Genomic DNA, 18,386 nt, shown 5'->3' on the forward strand with positions numbered 1-18,386 from the left:
AAATGTTAAACTAGATATATCAACATTTTTTTTAAAGATAAATACATCAATATTTATTGTCTCAATTTTCTCTTGTGTAAAATACGGAATTGAATAGTTGCCTGAATGTGTAAAATTTTGTTATATGAATTAAATTCAATAAAATTAAAATTTGCTAGTTCTCAATATTTGGTGTTTGGGCCGAGTCCACAAGCTTTAGAATATCCAGGGTAAAACCGTCAATCTACCATTTGAGCATGATATAAATAATGTATTCTCCGAAACCCTAATTCTTCTTCATCGTTCACATTTGCCACAGCGACACACACACCCTTGGCGGCAGTCATCACCGTTCACAGTGAACCTTGGTCGGCTAGTCTAAAATGGTACGTTTCCGATCCCGATTTCATCTCTTTCTTCACTGTGTAGCTGTTTCACCACTGATTCTGTTACTTTTCGTGATGTATTACAGTCTTTGGTTGCGAACGAAGAATTTCAGCACATTTTGCGTGTGTTGAACACAAATGTCGATGGAAAGCAGAAGATCCAGTTCGCAATGACCTCAATCAAGGGTATTGGTAGGAGATTCGCTAACATCTGCTGTAAGAAGGCCGATGTTGACATGAACAAGAGGTTCGTTGTTCTGATTTTGCTCCCACTTTTATAAATCAGTCATTTTTGTTGTTAAAATTAATGGGTTTCTTGAGTTTAATCCATCTCACATTTAAAAATCAAATTTTTGATATTATTGTTGAAATGGGTTGTTTTTGTTGTTGGATTTTTTTAGGGCTGGTGAATTGAGTGCCGCAGAGTTGGATAATATTATGACAGTGGTTGCGAATCCTCGTCAATTCAAGGTTCCAGATTGGTTTTTGAACAGAAAGAAGGATTACAAGGATGGCAAATTCTCTCAAGTTGTATCCAATCAACTTGACATGAAGCTGAGGGATGATTTGGAGAGACTCAAGAAGATCCGGTCAGTTGCTACTTCATTGTTTATTTCATTATTTTTTGTGTTTGATGATGATGTGATTGTTTGTGTTAGCCAGAAAGATGATAGAATTAATAATTATTGCTTTGATAGTGTAGGTTTAAATTAACATTTTAACACTGCTATGTAGGAATATTTAAGTTGAGGTGTAGTAGTGAGATGATAGAAATAATTTATTGCTTTGATAGTTGGTTCTTGATGTTTTAGCTTCCTTGACAGTGTATGAACTCGATAGTGTTTGAAAAATCTAAAGCACCATGCACCTCCGCTGTCATGATTCACCACTTTTCTAACCAGTTTTAATTGAAATGCGCTAGACACCAGAAGAGGGATAATACTAATGTCCATGGCTTTGATTGTGCGTGGAGCTTTAGCTTCCACAATAGTGTTTGGAAATTGATTATCAGGAAGTGTTATTAATTTACTTGAGTAATCAAATGTTTCCCATAAGCTAAAATATAGGCAGTGAAAACTGGGCTGAAGTTATTTGCTGGTTGACTTGTATCTGTTTTTCTCTTGGCTATATGGTAGTGGATATAAGATGAAAACAGTTGATGGACATGTTATTAACTGATTCTATAAGTTCCCCAAAACAGTTTGCTTATGCAAATTGATTAGTTTAAATAAATATCAATCTAGGCAGGCCATTATAATTTTTTTTAACTTCTCAAATTCTGTTTTCAGTAATATAATGGATGTGTGTGGAGAAATTGGGCATTGGCTGGTTACTAAATTTTTTGTTGCGGTAACACTTGAAGACTAACATCCTTTCTGTTATGCAGTAATCATCGTGGATTGAGGCACTACTGGGGCCTTCGTGTTCGTGGTCAGCATACCAAGACTACTGGCCGCAGAGGAAAGACAGTTGGTGTGTCAAAGAAGCGTTAAGCTGTTATGTTTTGATTTGGAGATTAGATGATTTTGAGGAAGCATATTTTAAGCTTATTAGACATGTTTCCTATACAGACTTTGTATGGTTGTTAAATGCTGTGACGATTTCAATTTTGTTTGGATTATGTTAAAAGTTTCTTATTTTCTTATTTGTTGAATGATGTTGGTGTTTATTCCCGTTGGTTCTTAACATAGAAATGCTATTAAAAATAACACAAGTTTTTTTTTTTTTTTTATTGAAAGATAATAACACAAGTTAATGTGTGGTAAATTAAGCCATCGAAATTTGCTTTGGGAGAATTTAACTTGAGGCCTTGAGTGCACTTTAACATCCCAAATCAACATCATCATGTCAATCTAAATGGATTTTAGTGAGATCAATTTCTTAAAATGGGTCCAACTACTAATTTATTGAAGTGTTAGCAATGCTTTTTTTTTAACTTTCTTTCTAATGTTCTTTTATTGAGGTAAATCACTATGAGTCTTACACTTCAAAAATGAAATCCACATAAAGTGGTGAGACATACATTGATTTCAACTTTCAACCTATAATATAGTACTAGTTAGAGAGATGTTGAGAAAAATGTGAGATGTTGGGAAAAATGTTTGCACTGTTGCTCTATCATTTCTCCTAATCTATCATTTATGTCTATCAAATCCGGATCATCTCTTGTTTCCTCTCTCCCGCCATCTATTTTGTGCTAATATAAACCTTTGGATTAATCTAATGGATAGGCAAAACAAACTGCATTTCACAAGAGACAAGTTGAACCGGCTAAAATACCTCACTATCGCACCACCACCACTTTTCTGCAGCCTCAGTCCAAACCAATCGTTGATGACAACGCTGATGTTACCGAAATCTAGTTCGTTGTTGGCGCTTGATGTTAGTTAACCAGAAATATTAGAGGTTTATGACTCAATCATAGAAATTATGGCTCATCTTTATTTTGTATTGATCACTGTGATTGTCAAATTTGGTCGAAGGTTAAATTAAACTTCTTCGATGGCTAATTACATCATTCACCACACATCCCTTTGTTACAGTTATATCAGGAAACAAAGATATGTGAGGGGCAAAAGCGATTGCCTGGCAAAAGCGATATGTGTACAAGAGTTGGCACATGAGAGACGACAACAGAAAAAACGTTAGGCATCCATTACCTAGTGCTCTTTGATCTCTAACCTCCCGGAATTTTGTAATTTCACATTTTCTCAATTCTAAGCACTTAGTGACTTCATATTTTCACTTGCAATATTCATATTTTTCGTATTAATAAATAATTTGTGTTGCATGAGCTGTTATATTGTGAATGATTCAACTAAAACTAAAAACACTTCAAAATTTGGTATGTTATCTGTAATAAAGATGTGATGTGTTAAATTTATAAGTTAATAAAAGTAACTTGCCCTATTTTGTGATCACAAAAATTTCATTATTAAATGCAAAACATCAAAAGAACAAATCACAGTTAAGAGTCTAAAATAAATTCATTTTGATCATGGAAAAGATGAAAATTTTCCAGGGAGCATACCTATAAGGAGATATCAGCTAGTATCCAAAACAAGAAATCAAATTTAAAGAATTACAAATGAGGTTAAAATAATTAAAACCAGTAAGGTTTAATTTCAAATAATTAAATATACTTTCCTAGAATCAACTATCTTGCTGTACTCAACTTTTGCAATTTGCATATATAACCATCATAATGAGTGAATACTGTCAAACTATCACCGACTTTCTGTTTTGCTGGTAGGGAGAGAGTGACTCCAACGTTCCTTTCCACCCGGCTTTGATGAGGCATTACCATACCACATCATTCCAACAACAGCTATTATCATCCCTATAACTACATGAAGATTAAGACCTTCCCTCCCAAAGAAAAAGAATCCCATTATTAAAACAAGTATTGTCTTCATATGTCCAAGTACTTGGAAAGATACAGCTGTAAATCTGCCAATGCAGATAAATTGGCTGAGGTTGGTCCCAACTGCAATAGTGCATGACAGGATTAAGAACATCTGCCAAAGCCAAACACAAAAGCTTAGTAACACACATAAGTCAGTAGCAAATTATGTTTGTTCAATTTTCACTCCAATTCTCAATTTTGTTCTATAAATTTCTGTTTCATCATCATTGAAATGTCAAATTCGGTTTAATGTTTTCTTTTCATAAAAATTTACACCTAAGCATATAATTATATTCTAAACGGTCTTCCTATGAAATTCATTGCACATACTGAAATACCTACCAATGTTCAAGATATAATAAAAGTAAGCATTAAGAGACAAAAACCAAGTATGTTGATAAGTAGATTATATTAATTTAATGCAAGCAGGAAAAAGTCATTTGTAAATGCAGACAAGAATACATATCTTTTATGCAATTATCTACACATATTGGAAGGTGAAATCAATATAAATTTGATATAACAAGGCAAACCATCCAATATAATAACAAAGGCGTAAACTCATTTTCACAGAAAATAATTACCAAGTATCTATACGTTTAATTTGATAGCATTGTATTCTTTCTGTTATCCAGAACTTACCAAAGAGGCTGCATCGTAAGAATATTGATCAACTCTTTTGTTTGTCAACCAATAGTCTAGAAGAGGGCCCAATAACAATAGTGATCCAGCCTGTGCGGGTGCTGTATGTCCCAAAAGGTTGAAAGAACTTAGTGAATACTTCCGTTGAAGATAATGAACATACTGCATGTAAAAGATTTGAAAACCCATTAATATTGAATGCTACGGAATGAATCAGAAAAATATTTTACTGAGACACCATATACCAATTAAAAGGAGTGTTGATAGCAGGCTGAAGCGTGAACACAAATGATAATGCGTGTTTTCTTGATTCAATTCCACCCGCATTAGTATTCGTTTCTGATTTCTACTCTTGAGTGTGAGAGGGTGTGCTAAGAGTCCCACACCGAACAAAGATATGACTTAGGTAGTGCCTAAAAATAAGGTTTGGACAGTTTTCATCTTACTAGCCGATTTGTGGGATTAAGTTAGTCCCCTACCCTCAAATTCTAAGATAGTATCATAATCTATCGTAAATTTGTCATTCAGTCAAGAACTCTATCAATCCACCCACATTTCAAATGTCCACTCTTAAGTGTGAGAGAGATATAGGTAGTATGAGTTCAACTTTGCTGCATTTAGTATATCCTCTATTTACCCAATTCCATCTATAGATTTCTGACACATGGCAGTTAAAATTCTAAATGGCCCGGATTAAAAATTAGATGCTTGGGTCTAACGCTCTGTCGCAAGCCCCCGCACAGATACATTAGATGCTTTTCTCTCTTCTCTCCGCACAGATGTTTACCCGCACAAAATTGAAAGTCTAAAAAAAAGTAAATAAACAATTTAAGGATTGAAGAGAGAAAAGAGAGAATACATTAGATGCTTATTCTTTTTTCAATTTCGTTTGTTGATGCCTTGTTTTTTCTTGTCTACACAGCATGGCAGCAGTGGCATCTGCAGTGCGCGACGTCCATATAAAGGCAAGGAGAAGAGCTGATAGAATCGAACTTTGTTCAGGAATAGAGTTTATAAATGAACGTGATTCAATTTTTAATGCGGGCTGTTTAGAAATTTAACTGCCACGTGTCGGAAATCTATGGAAGGAATTGGGTAAATGAAGGGTATACTAAATGGAGCAAAGTTGAACTCAGGTAGTACCAAGTTCTTATAAGGTTTGAGCAATCTCACCTTACAAGTCAATTTTGAGGTGTTAAGTTATGCCCCAAACCCAAATTCTAAGAAACAAATACAATATGTTACATTAAACATTTAATGAATTTTAAACTTACATATTGCTGCAGAGATGTACTCCACACTGCTATAAAGGCCGCAACAAAACCTTTCATGTTTACACTTACGTCAGTAACAGTGCAAACACCAACTCCCAAAAGAACAATACCTATGCTCAGTTTTGTGTCTCTTGAATAGCGAATCTTGTCCAAACAAACTTCCAATAAGCAGGATACAGGGATCATACTCAATTTGGCAATCTGCCAATGGTCAAAAAAGAAACAAATTTAACTTCTGGAGGCACTAATGGACCAAAATAGAGAGAAAGTCAGCCGAACTTACTTGATAGAATCCAACTGAGTTCCACATTAAACTGACATTCATTCCAACAATAGAGAAGTTAGCAAAGAAAACAAATTTTAGAAGTTCGGACAATGGAAGATGAGATGGCTGGACGTATCCCAGCACCCGTAGTACGAGCGTCATGATAGTTGTAGTAACAAAATGAAGACCCGTTAAAGTTGTAGCTGCAGGCAATAAAAGAAAATCATACTTAAAGGAGGATACAAAATTAATATTAAAGTTTTATGATATATCAACTGGGACAAGACAAAGTAGATCAGTAACAGAAATATCATTAAGAAATTGGTAAAAGAATTTACCAAAACTGAAGCCATAACCACCCATCAAAGCTTTGTTTACAATGATAATTCCAACAGATGTGACAACATTGAACATCCATGCCGCAGCATCTACGGCTGCCTTCTTCTCAGCTTTGCTTGAAGGAGCCATGTTCTTTTTAATCCTTCAAACTTCACACGGATCTCTTTCAACTAGCCTCCATAACATTCCCTCCACTTTCAAATAATGCAGGAGTCAACGCATTTACACAAACAAAGAAGCCTGGCAAAATGGAAGGTCATAAAATTTCATTTTTGAAATAGAAATTAAAAAAAACATATGTATGTAACATGTGTGAATATAAAAACTATTGTATTCAGATAGGAACAGATCAGAGACAAATAAAAAGACTTGACTGGAGTTACGATAGTGTGAATTCAAAAGTGGTGAAAGTGAATCATAACTGTGATCAAAATAGATCTTGCATCAAAATCAAAAGTATAATTCTATTCAGATCATACACCATCTAAAGTGATACACTCAATTTGGATTTGGTGGTTGAAGATGCTTGTCAAATAAAAAAAAAAAAAATAGTAAATTCAAAAAAATGTCACATCATCCTAAACCAATTCAAAAATTCAAATAAATTAAATTTTAATATACATCAACATACATAAGAGATTTCACAATTGTTCATTGTATGAAAACAAGTGTAAAAAATTATGTTATTGTTTTTCAAATCCAATGCATACAGATCCAAGAAAGGGGTCTCAGATCCATAAGGGTGGCATTCAAAAAAACAATAAATAAGAAAAAGTGAGATCAAACAGAGTATTAGCAAAGACTCCATTTTTGTTTTTCTCTTCTTGAAATGGGAAACAGAAATGATGATTCTATCAATCCAAAAAATGAAAAAGGAGAAGTGAGAATGTTGTGATGTGATAGATTGAGAATGTGGTAAGAAAAATGAAAGAGAAAAGGAAGCTAACCGTGGATGGAGGTGTGAATAGAAAAGAAAGGTGGGGTGTGTTGGGAAGAATGATCTGAGGTTGAAAGGAGTTGTATGGAGTTTGCAGATTGATTGCTTATTTGCTTTGCAGCAGGAGTGGCACGCGACACGCACCCAAACACAATTAACAACAATCTTATGTTATGTTTTATGTTACTTTATTATTTTGAGTTGATGAATGATGATGTGTTTTTTAAGAGTTAAGTAATTAATTAAGAGCAGTATTCATTAATTAACAAGAAGAAAATAAAGTATCTGCCGAAAATAAAGTAGGAGAAATGCTATTGACAACCTCTCTCACACTCTCCTTTAAACACTCTCTTAACTATTGGTCCATGTCATCATTTTTTTAAAACTCATTACCTGCTAACCTGCTATACAGGTTTGGATTAAGACACACACCTTTTTTTTATTCTAAATTAAACAAAAAATCACTCCTCCTTCTTTACACGGAACCATCACCGAATGCAACCAACTTGTTTTACAGTTTCCACTTCCATAAATTTCTTAATTTCATTTCAATAATTTTAGATAAATTCATAGCCATTTTTAAAATCGTTGCTCAGATTCACATGAAGCCCAAACAAGATGCAGATTTCCATAACCAACACTTGGTATCTTGCCACAATCTCGCCGTTAAAATCATGCTCGTCACCGCCGCTTCTCCTGGATTTAGCCATGATTTCTGTCCCGATCTCTCTTGAGCCAGTCACGAAATCAATCATCAGTTACTGTCACTGGAGGAGGGAAGCCTCCATGCCGTTGCCGTGGAACTTGACGTCGTCGTTGGCGGCTCCGCCGTCGAAAAGTCTATTGGCTATTCCTAATTTTTTTCGCTTCCTGCAATTTTCCTGCAATTTTTGTTGCAGTTATGATGATGAAGGAGGTTTTGCGATGAAATCTGGAACGATAAATGAGTACTTGATTTCCTCATTTTTATAAAAATAAATAAAGTTTTTTTATTTTGTTTTGTAAATGAACAGAAGAGACTTTTGATTGTTAAATGGAACCGGTTGCCTGTTTTAAGAATTTTAAATAAAAGGGACGTGGACCAATGATAGTGGGAGTGTCCAAGAGAGAGTGCATGAGCAACTGTGCTTAGCATTCCTCATAAAGTAGTTAACTAACCATGTTTTCGGATTCTTTCACGAATCACTGTCAATTCTCACACACATCTTTTCTTTTATTTTTGGAACAAAGAATATAAGTGTCGTTTTTTTATTTATTTTTTTGAAGGAATAAGTGTCGTTTTTATATACCCTCTCATATACCCTTTCCTAAATGATGTATTAAAGTCACATAACTTGCATATCACTCAACTTTGTTTTTGGTTTTTTTAATAAAAAAATATTTGTACTATTATTTTATAAAAAATTTGATAACAATACTTTCACCTCACATATTGTAGTATTGTTCTTACTCTCTCTATTTCACATATATTTGATTGTCCCATAATTCATTCCAATTGAAATAACATACCTCTCTTTATTATATGTTTATCAAATATGGATCTTTGAGAAGATGTTTATAACTTTTTCTATGACAAGTGGGGAAATTAAAACTTTTTATTGATTATGTCCTGACTTGGGAGAATCTAATATATTTCACTAGACTCAATCATATTTGGCTGCGCTTTATTGTAAGATTAGATAGAGATGAAAGCTTTTCCTTTTTGCTTAAACCTCCCGTTAACTAGTCGCTCAAAGCAATTGGATGGTTTGATCACATTCATCAGCTGAATTTCAGATTTTTTTTCTTTCTAATTAACAGGAGGTTTAAGCAAAAAGGAAAAGCTTTCATCTCTATCTAATCTTTTTTACTTTCACGTAACTCGAACTTTCCAAACATCGTATTTACTGGGCTCTGTATGGTGTCCATGTATACAAAGTTTAAACTTCCATGCTAGTTTTTTTTTTTTAAGGACTTCCATGCTAGTTTTGTCTACCGAAAAATGTCACTATTAATCATTATATAATTTTTTTTATTAAAATTTAAATTTTAGCTTGGTCCTTTTAAGTTCTTCCAACTCCTTCCTTCTTTTTTTGGTTACTTCTAACTCCTTCCTTCAGAAAAAAGAAAAAACTCTTCCTAACTCTTTTAAGTTCAATGTTACCATCCTTTTCATTTTAACGGAATGCTAAAATATTTTATGCATAATAGGTTTTTTTTTTATATAATAATTAGGACCAACAAATATGTTCTATGATCGAATTCCCTTTGTCTTTGTCGGAGCAAGGTGAAGACAAAAATCACGTTTTTTTTTATTATAAGAGAAGCAAATATATTCTAAATATCCTGTTTTTTTTTAAAAAAAAATATAACATATTTAAACACACAATTTAAGAGATTTATTTTTTGAGTTGAGTTGGACGATAAGTGGTAAAATTCTTTTTCACAAGACCGACATTTTTCATTGCATATTTAAGATTGAATTTGAACTCGAGCCATTTAGTTAAACTTTATGAGATGTTATCTAGGAACTCTATTTTTATTTTTTTTGTTGAGAATAAGTATAACATGATATGATATAATTCTAATAATTTTATCGCGACAATATTAAAAAAGTTTTACATGCATACGAGGTGTAGGCAAAAAGGTGGGGGTGCACATAGCAATCCCTAGTATACGAAGACAGGTGGGAACTGCAAAATGTTACACAGTTACACACTGCACCTGAGCTTCTCTCTCACCGCACGCACGACAACAACAGAAAGAAAGAAAGAAAGAAACGATGGAAAAGGAAACAGTTTTCTCTCTTTCGCACGCGAATGAAATGAATAATAACAATCACGTGCCTCGCATGCGTAAAGAAATTAACATGTTGTGTTGTATATCACCACCACCTTTCTCTTCTTTCCTCATAAAACAAACAAACAAACAAACAAACAACATTGCTTCCATTTTCCATTACCAAATCCACACTTCTTTCTCTTCTTCTTATTCCAGAGCGATGGCGAAGAAGAGAAAATCCATAGCCACAACCCTTGATGAAGTTGATCGAACCATGTACGCTTCCTTTTGTAGTGCTGCAAATTCTCTCTCTCAACTTCACATGCAAGCCCTCAATCACCAGAAACTCTCCTTCCAAGCTGGTCAACGTCATGGCCTCGTAATTCACTTCTTCTTCTTCATAATTCGATTATTCTTTTCAGTTTCAATTTTATGCTTTCTCTATTTTCGTTATGATGATGTTTATTTTGTTTTGTGATTATTAATATTATTACTTTACATTAGATTTAGCTCTTATTTCAATTCACTTATTTTAGCTTATCTACTCACATAATTTTTTGACATTATTTGAAGAAAACTTATGAAAACAGCTTATCACAATTTTTATAAGCTTTTTTCAACTTATTTTCATAACTTCTCCAGTTGAGCTTATAATAACAACTTATATCATATACAAAAACAGTTTTGCATTATTTTATGTTTTACTATATAAATAACTTATACATAAGTGCCTATCGTGATAAGCACTTGTGCTATAAGCTGCAAATAAGCTATTTATCCAAACAGGCCCAAAGTAAAGTCAAATAGTTTTCATATGCGCTATAAATTGTTTTCATATGTTCGCTTGGAGAGCTCCTGCAAATAAGCCGAAGTTAGATTATAGACATGTCAGTAGATAGGCTTAAACTCAAATAAGTCAGCTCGAACAGGTCCTTAATCTGACTACTGGGGGATCGTGATATTGATTGAATAGCCGGTGAGGGTTTTGAAAAGCAAACCCATTAAAGGAGCTATTTTTTCCGGGGTTCTTGGCGGTGCAAGTAAGCTCACACAGCATATAACTATTACTAGAACATAGCTTAATGATGTTTGAAAGTTCGCGTAGGTCTTGGGCTGTTTATAATATGAAATACAAGTAGTCCTTCTAACATGGACTTTGCTATTACATTTTGAGGTTTAATCATTTTGTTGGCATTTCATTAATGTTGGATGTGTTTCTGATAACAGGAAAAACTTTATCAGTGGATTTGGAGACAGCAAGAAGGTGGATCAAGAGTTGCAACAGTTGATATACTTAACTACATTCAGGTTCGTTTTGCTATTCTTTGATTACCATATAATACAATGTTGTTTGTAATTTCATACACGCTTCTGCTGATTTCGAATTGCCAAGTGGGAACTTTGTGTGACAAGGAAATCAAACCAACACACTTGGGTAACATTGGGCATGAAGTCGGACCGGCACCATTGTCTTCTCTCAAATTTTATATTTTTAATGGAACCAAATTGTACAATTTTTAAGTTTCTTGCCCTGCTTTTTTGTTTAACATTTCCAGCCCATTCTACCTTATCTACCTAACGCTAACTTTGAATGGGAGAGAGAGAGGGTGGGGGAGAGTGATGGACTGTAGCAGTAGGAGTTAGAGACACTAAAGTGTGTAAGTTTAATATATCAAACCATCGCAGTAATAGTGGGCTGTTGACCTAATCATAGGTTGTTTTCCTTTGAAATAGTCAATTTTTGAAGGCTCTGTCGTGAGCCAAACCTAACAACGGTTTTTGTAATTTTGCACAACTCCACCCATCATCAGTTGTGAGTATTCTTACTCCTGATGGGAATAAAAAGGAACAAGGATTGTTATTCACAATATCACCCGCTTTATAGTTATACTAGTCTTGTTATGTTCAGTTGAAACTTAGTTTCAACTGCTTTAACTAAAACACATTCACTTGTATTGATACTTGCTTAGGGGGTGCTTGACTAAATACCTTAATTAAGGTCTTAATTCTATAAGTGCATATCATATAAGTGCTTATGTTTAAGCTATTTCTACAATCGATAACGGTGTAAGGATATATCATAAATTATTCTTACATGTTCATCTAAACACTTACAAAAGTGCCTATGTCATAAAATAAGCCCAAATAAACTCTTCCAAACACTTCTTTAATCAGTTGTGATTTTGTTTACATAGGCAGGACCGTTGACACAACCTTTTGCCATCCCCCATCTTCTGTCTACAGGCCCTTTCTCCCACTTATAATTCAAGTGGGAGAAAGTCAACTTGATCTGTCTGATGGATATTGCTTTTTTCTGGTCCTTCCTTTGTTTCATATTTCATTTTCTAGAGTTATACAATACAAGTGTCATCCATTTATAATTGCTAATTTAAATTTTTGTGGAAATGAGTGTTTAGAATTTTACAATCCATTCACGCCACAGACTTCTAGAAGTTAGAAAATTATCTTGGGAATTGTCCATGGCTAGAGAGAGGTAGAAAAGACAATTGCAAGTATTTTTTGTGCCATTTTAAAGACTTTTCGGATGGACAACTCTTCACAAATTAAATTGGTGAATGCTATTTTTTAACTTCGTTATTCTTTGCCTCAAAAAAACTTTGTTATTCTTATTGTGGCTGTATCGATCGGGTAGAAAATGCTGAGATGTTAGTTTTTGCGCCTTTTTAAAGATCCGCAGGGTTGACAATTTCCCTCGAAATCATAAGTGATTGTGGTCCTGTAACTTGTTTGAACTTGTGTGTGCCTGCATTGATATCTTTAAGTTGTAAAAAAATGGTAATAACTGATAATGTAGTAGATATTTGGTTGCGTTGGGATGCTTTTGTACTTCAATCTATATTGGTATATGTTGTTTTTGGTTACAAAATGCATGTGTGAGGATTTATTTCTCTGCTTGCAGAATGAACTGGATTATTTTGGAGAGGAGCAATCCATGTCACCTAGAGCGCCACCACAACACCAACAGTTACAACCAGCAGTGCATGTCGCTAGTTCTGGCTTTCCAGTAACATCAGGTTCTTCTTGCCAAACAGTTATAGGGCAGGGACTTCGGTCAGAGAACTGGGATAATCAATCCAAGAGTTTTGAGTTTTCAAATGCTTCATCAGACCCTGTTCATCGAAGTCTTCAGCATTATCAAATTGGTGAGGGAGGGAGCTACCTTAGTAGTTCCTCCATGGGGAGTGAAAGCCTGAACTCTGAATCCAGCTTTCTTCATCAGCAAAGAAAGGACTCTACTGGATTCAGTTCCAACGATTCTACCATGGACATGCATTCAGACTAGTCCTGCCTATTGCCTTATGTACTGAATACTTTTGTCTGACCATCCTTCGACGTTACTTGAAAAAGAAGTGAATAGCCATTTGAAATTGTCTGGTTTTGCTCGTCGCATCTTACAAGTAGCAGCAGAGTGGAACCGGTTCAGTTAATCTACCAATATGTTCGCTCGTCTCATCCGAGTGGTTAGTTTGAATGCTAAATGTACTTTGTAAAGCTTTTTTATTTAGATAGTTTAAAAGCATTTCGACTTGTACTGTCATTGTCTCCCCAACCCTCTTTATCAAAGATAACTATATCAACTGTTGGGTTGCTTCTATCTGAAGTTCAATATGAAAATCTGTACACTTTGCAGTAGTTTTATCGACATATAGAATAAAGTCTACCATTTGGTTGCAATTCATATTTCGTTTTTAGGATGAAGGTAACAAAGTTCCTTCATGGTGATTGTGCTAAATGCTTTGTCAAAGCTTGGAATTTCTAAATTATTGCTTGGAAACAATTATAAAGAAAGAAAAGGGAATACACTTGAAACCACAAAGGTAATGCGGGGGAATTTTTTAAGAGTTAAAAGGAGCATGCACCATCAATGCTGATTTATTTTACACTCACGACCAATAAGAACTAACCACTTTGTCTATTCACACACAGAGTTTCAAAATACATTTAAAGCAGTGAAGTGGTGTGGCAGAATAGTAGAGTCTCATTGGATTTCGGTTTAAAACAATTTTAAACTAACAGTGTATGCTCTTTAAACTCTTTTTCTAAAAGGAAGAGGGCAGGGAAAGATAAGAAGAAAGGTGTGCAAGTAATTGGAACCATTTTAAGATATGATATTGTTAGGAACCCAACAGATATGGAATTGCTTGTGCTGTTGTGCTTGAGTGATAGCTGAGAAGGTATATTAGCATCAGTGTACTTGAAGCCAAAGGTTAATACCTGCACTGTGAGCAATCCACAAATTTCATGCCATAATTTTGAGTCAATTGCAAGCTGTTATGTTAAGCTTTAGTTACAGGAAATGCTTTACCTTTTAGAACTAGTATCATAGAGTTTGGAAAAACGCTTTTATCATAAGGGTATGTTTCGATTATAGTTTGAAAAATCATGTTAGGTTAGGTTTTTGACACTTCCATAGAACTAGTTATCATAGAGAGTTTATCGATTTGTCTATTTATCTTTTAGAACGTTTGAAATCTCAAATCATTTAACTATTTAAGTTTATAATGACTAATGCATTTGCCACTACTTGATTTGTCGTCCATGTCAATTTCATAATTCACTTCCAATAAAAATTTAAAGGCTTAATTACTCTTTTGGTACCTTAACTTATTTTTTGGTTTCGTTATGGTCCCTTAAGTTATTAACGTTACAATTTGGTCTCTTAACTTACTTTTTGATTTCGTTTTGGTCCCTTAACTATTAAAAGTTTCGTTTTGGTCCCTTAACTTATTTTTTTGTTTCGATTTGGTCCCTTAACTTATCTTTTGGTTTCGTTTTGGCCCCTTAACTTATTTTTTGGTTTCGTTTTGGTCCCTTAACTCTAATACATTCATCCTAACGTAAAGGACCAAAGTGGTTGACGGAGGAAGAGTTAAGGGACCAAAACGAAACCAAAAAATAAGTTAAGGGACCAAAACGAAACCAAAAAATAAGTTAAGGGAGCAAAACGAAACTTTTAATAGTTAAGGGACCAAAACGAAACCAAAAAATAATTTAAGGGACCAAATTGTAACGTTAATAACTTATGGGATCAAAATGTAACCAACAAATAACTTAAGAGACCAAATCATTAATTAAGCCAAATTTAAAGTGGTTAAAAAGTGGTATTAAGTTTATAACTGTTTCTGTCATAAACAACAAGGATAATATAGCAAAATGTTTTGGCTTTAAGCTTTTTGAACTTGTTCCATCCTTTCTAGTTTTCACCCTTGTGAATTATGTTTGTATTTTTTTTTGTGACCCCCTTTTCAGCCCCAAAAGTATGGCAAAATGTTTGGATGCACAAGTGTGGAAAGGGATTTTGCATACATGATGTTGGTATATGTTTGTTTACTTGATATCGAAATTGGTTGGTTTTGCTTCTAATTATTTTTGCCTTTTAATCACAAAAAAGCAATGCAAGTCCATTTCATTTGTGCATCCCAAATCATGGTGCTACACCGTTGGCCTCGAGTCCCTTCTGATTATCAATTATCAAACTTTATGTGCATCCCATTTCATTTGTGCATCCCAAACTGACTGTTGTAAATAATTAGCTTAAGATTACTCATCCCTTCTGTTGGCATTAAATATTTGATAATTAACCTACCATAAAGTTTAAGTCGAAGAGTCCAAGGAAATTTTGTCTCATAATGCTTATAAAATAAAACTAGAAATATTATCTCAGAATATGATTGTCTATTACTCCATCCATCCTTAGCTTGGCAATCAGCATATATACCTTTCAAGTTGATTGGGGGGCATTGCATGATCTAATTGGTCCCCCACAATCACTTGAACAACTATAACTAGAAAGCAAATAGACATAACCATAGCTTTTTCACTACTCAATCATTTATGTCACAGGGTTGGCTTCAATTATGCTCTCACAATCATTGATTATGTGAATGCGGAAAAAGGGACTTCACATTGAAACTTTCATGTTCTTTCAAACAAAAAATTGAAACTTTCATGTTTCACGCTATATTATAATACTCCCTCATGTCCTTTTAATGCATAATATGAGTAATTTGTGCCCTAAGGACACATGTTAAGGAACCCAAAAAAAGCAACTTTGAATTGGAAAACATAACATTTTAATTTTTAAAAAGTTGAATGCACGACTTTTAATGCGTATATTTCTTTATCGAATTCCTTGCCCTTGAGGGCACAAGTTAGCATTTGCTTTATAATATAGACAAAATACATCAATTTTTGTTGACCCATTTGTCTTTCATAAAAAGGACATAAGGGAGTAATTTGTATTGAGATGTAATTCGGTCGGTTAGAAAATGTTAACCGTAGTTAAGAATAAGGGAATGTTTGGATCATATTTTGGAAAATTATGTTCTTTTTTTGTCAAAAATAAAAATTTGAAAAATAATGTTTGATTAAGTGTATGTTTGGTTGTACTTTGAGAGGGGAGTGCAAAATTGATTCTAAATATGTAGAACCGATTGTTTGGTTACTCTAAAGTAGAATTGATTCTACTTAAGTCTATTTTTTTTTTTTGGAGATTCTACTTGAAGATATAAATTGAAGTGTTTGATTAAGTATATACTTTTTTTTTTGAACAAAAGTATATACTATATATCACTTGACCTTCTACTCAATTTTAGACAGAATCAATGTTACATGATTAATTCACTCAAAATCAATTGTGAATCAAACATATACAAAACCTCATTTTGCATATTAAAATGAGTTTGCTCCAATGTGAATTATGTTTGGGCAATTTTTAATGTATGTATTTCAAAATATGATTTATTTGGTTGATCAAAAATACTTTTCAACGTGTAATCATGAAAACTTTGAGGATGTAAAGATTAAGAAGGAATAATCAGAAAGCACGCAATTGGTCCCTAACAATTCTCAGAAAGCACACAATTGATAACTTACCTTCTAAGGTGTTTTAATTCACGTACTTGATATTCCCTATTTGTACGTTTAACATCTTTGAACATGATTTGCAAATATTTTATGATGTTTGGATTTAAATGGGTGGATCTTATTTCAAAAATTAGCTTAAAGAATTAGTGTACAAGCACGTTTATATATCATTTTTAGAAATATAAGTAAAATAGCATTTTTTTTAGTCTATATAACAAACAAACTCATAAATCACTTTGTTTTTACTTAGTTTTAACTAAAATCAATTCTTACCGCGGCAGTTTTAACTAAAATCAATTCTTACCGCGGCAGAATCAAACACAAACTACCTGACATTTGATACATTAGAATTGGCAAATAGTTTTGCCGAGATCTCATCTTAGATGAAATATCAACGTGTGTGGTCATGTTCTTTCCGAGGTTAAAAGTCTATGGATCCAAACGTCTTAATTAATTTCAAATTGACAAATTAATTTGAACTCTTGCTTTTCATTGCAGCTAGTTTTTTTTTTTTGTCGAAAAATATGAGATTTCAATAAAACGCGGTATAACCAAAAAATCGGTTAAAAGCACAAGACAAGTGGAAACTTTGGCCGGAAACTTTGCTTTTGAAAACTTTGCTGCCACATTTGGAAACTTTGCTTTTCAGAATATATTCCACTGGTCGCAGTTTAGTACCAGTGGTTGTGAATTGCTTGCAAGTTGCAACCTTGCTTGGAAGTACTCAATAATATAAGAACATTGATTTGGAACGAATGTACCAAAATTAGAAATATTCTCAATGAGAAAAAATGTCTCTTCCTACCAACTGCTTCTTATAAAATGGCAATTCTGGGTGCTATAATCTTTATTATATTATATCAATATCTATACTCTTTAGTGTTTAAAATGTAGATAGAATCGTAATGAGCGATAAAATTCTTCATCTCTCTCAAGAGTTTTAATATTAATGCATTCTCAAAGTTTAATTAAACCGATGATCTTTAATTAGTATGTAAGAGACTCAAACCTTTTCATTCAAACACTATCGAATTTTATTGTATACTAAAAAATATCAATTATATAATATAATTATAAATAAAAGTAGTCAAATTGAAAAGATGGAATATTTGATGCTTGATTTTTTTTAAAGAAAGTTGTCGATCACTTAAAATATGTCACTTAAAATTGAAATATTTTGCCTTCAACCATAAAAAAAGATAATAACTTAATTTTGTCCAAAAACTAATGAATGCACATTTCTTAATTTTTAAAAATTTTGTTGTAACTTTCGTTGAAAATAACCCAGATGTACGAAAACCAAATAATTTATATATGATTACCTTAAATAAGATTATTTCTTAAACAAAACTTATATAAGATTAGAAATGATTTATAAATAATTTGATTCGTTTACACCTCCTCTTGTGTAAACATGTATTGAGGTATCTTAATCAAGGAAGACATCTTTCTATGAGGGATCCTTTTTTTTTTTTCTTTTTTTTCCTGATGTAAAAAAGTAGCGTGGAAC

General features: G+C 33.3%; 3 protein-coding genes across 3 annotated transcripts; 2 read left to right on the forward strand and 1 right to left on the reverse strand.

Annotated features, from left to right (window-relative positions):
• The first annotated feature begins 271 nt into the window (after positions 1–271).
• Positions 272–2,019, forward strand: LOC146958229 (small ribosomal subunit protein uS13z/uS13y/uS13x). Its single transcript, XM_085741335.1, has 4 exons — positions 272–365; positions 452–612; positions 767–955; positions 1,753–2,019. The coding sequence occupies exons 1-4, from the start codon at positions 363–365 to the stop codon at positions 1,856–1,858; spliced, it is 459 nt and encodes a 152-aa protein (XP_085597461.1). The 5' UTR covers positions 272–362; the 3' UTR covers positions 1,859–2,019.
• A 1,314-nt stretch (positions 2,020–3,333) lies between these two features.
• On the reverse strand, positions 3,334–7,380 carry LOC146958230 (Nucleotide-sugar transporter family protein). Its single transcript, XM_085741334.1, has 6 exons — positions 7,239–7,380; positions 6,291–6,531; positions 5,971–6,155; positions 5,688–5,888; positions 4,414–4,575; positions 3,334–3,883 (listed from the first exon to the last, which is right to left on the reverse strand). Exons 2-6 carry the CDS (start codon positions 6,418–6,420, stop codon positions 3,593–3,595), a joined length of 969 nt encoding a protein of 322 aa, XP_085597460.1. The 5' UTR covers positions 6,421–6,531; positions 7,239–7,380; the 3' UTR covers positions 3,334–3,592.
• A 2,738-nt stretch (positions 7,381–10,118) lies between these two features.
• On the forward strand, positions 10,119–13,684 carry LOC146958231 (uncharacterized). The gene is made up of 3 exons (XM_085741337.1): positions 10,119–10,367; positions 11,216–11,296; positions 12,909–13,684. The coding sequence occupies exons 1-3, from the start codon at positions 10,209–10,211 to the stop codon at positions 13,290–13,292; spliced, it is 624 nt and encodes a 207-aa protein (XP_085597463.1). The 5' UTR covers positions 10,119–10,208; the 3' UTR covers positions 13,293–13,684.
• The last annotated feature ends 4,702 nt before the right edge of the window (positions 13,685–18,386 follow it).

Source organism: Medicago sativa, chromosome 1 (genome assembly GCF_051527215.1).
Source record: "Medicago sativa cultivar Bolivia chromosome 1, Bolivia_mono, whole genome shotgun sequence".
NCBI classification, from domain to species: Eukaryota; Viridiplantae; Streptophyta; class Magnoliopsida; order Fabales; family Fabaceae; genus Medicago; species Medicago sativa.

What these genes read in the sequence shown, in the direction of transcription:
- LOC146958229 (XM_085741335.1), top strand. An exon ending in GATGTTGACATGAACAAGAG is followed by an intron (nt 613 to 766) that starts GTTCGTTGTTCT and finishes GGATTTTTTTAG; the next exon opens with GGCTGGTGAATTGAGTGCCG. An exon ending in GAGAGACTCAAGAAGATCCG is followed by an intron (nt 956 to 1,752) that starts GTCAGTTGCTAC and finishes TCTGTTATGCAG; the next exon opens with TAATCATCGTGGATTGAGGC.
- LOC146958230 (XM_085741334.1), bottom strand. Translation starts at nt 6,420, where the DNA reads ATGGCTCCTTCAAGCAAAGCTGAGAAGAAGGCAGCCGTAGATGCTGCG. An exon ending in TGGTTATGGCTTCAGTTTTG is followed by an intron (nt 6,156 to 6,290) that starts GTAAATTCTTTT and finishes TATTGCCTGCAG; the next exon opens with CTACAACTTTAACGGGTCTT. An exon ending in ACTCAGTTGGATTCTATCAA is followed by an intron (nt 5,889 to 5,970) that starts GTAAGTTCGGCT and finishes GACCATTGGCAG; the next exon opens with ATTGCCAAATTGAGTATGAT.
- LOC146958231 (XM_085741337.1), top strand. Translation starts at nt 10,209, where the DNA reads ATGGCGAAGAAGAGAAAATCCATAGCCACAACCCTTGATGAAGTTGAT. An exon ending in CTGGTCAACGTCATGGCCTC is followed by an intron (nt 10,368 to 11,215) that starts GTAATTCACTTC and finishes TTCTGATAACAG; the next exon opens with GAAAAACTTTATCAGTGGAT. An exon ending in ATATACTTAACTACATTCAG is followed by an intron (nt 11,297 to 12,908) that starts GTTCGTTTTGCT and finishes CTCTGCTTGCAG; the next exon opens with AATGAACTGGATTATTTTGG.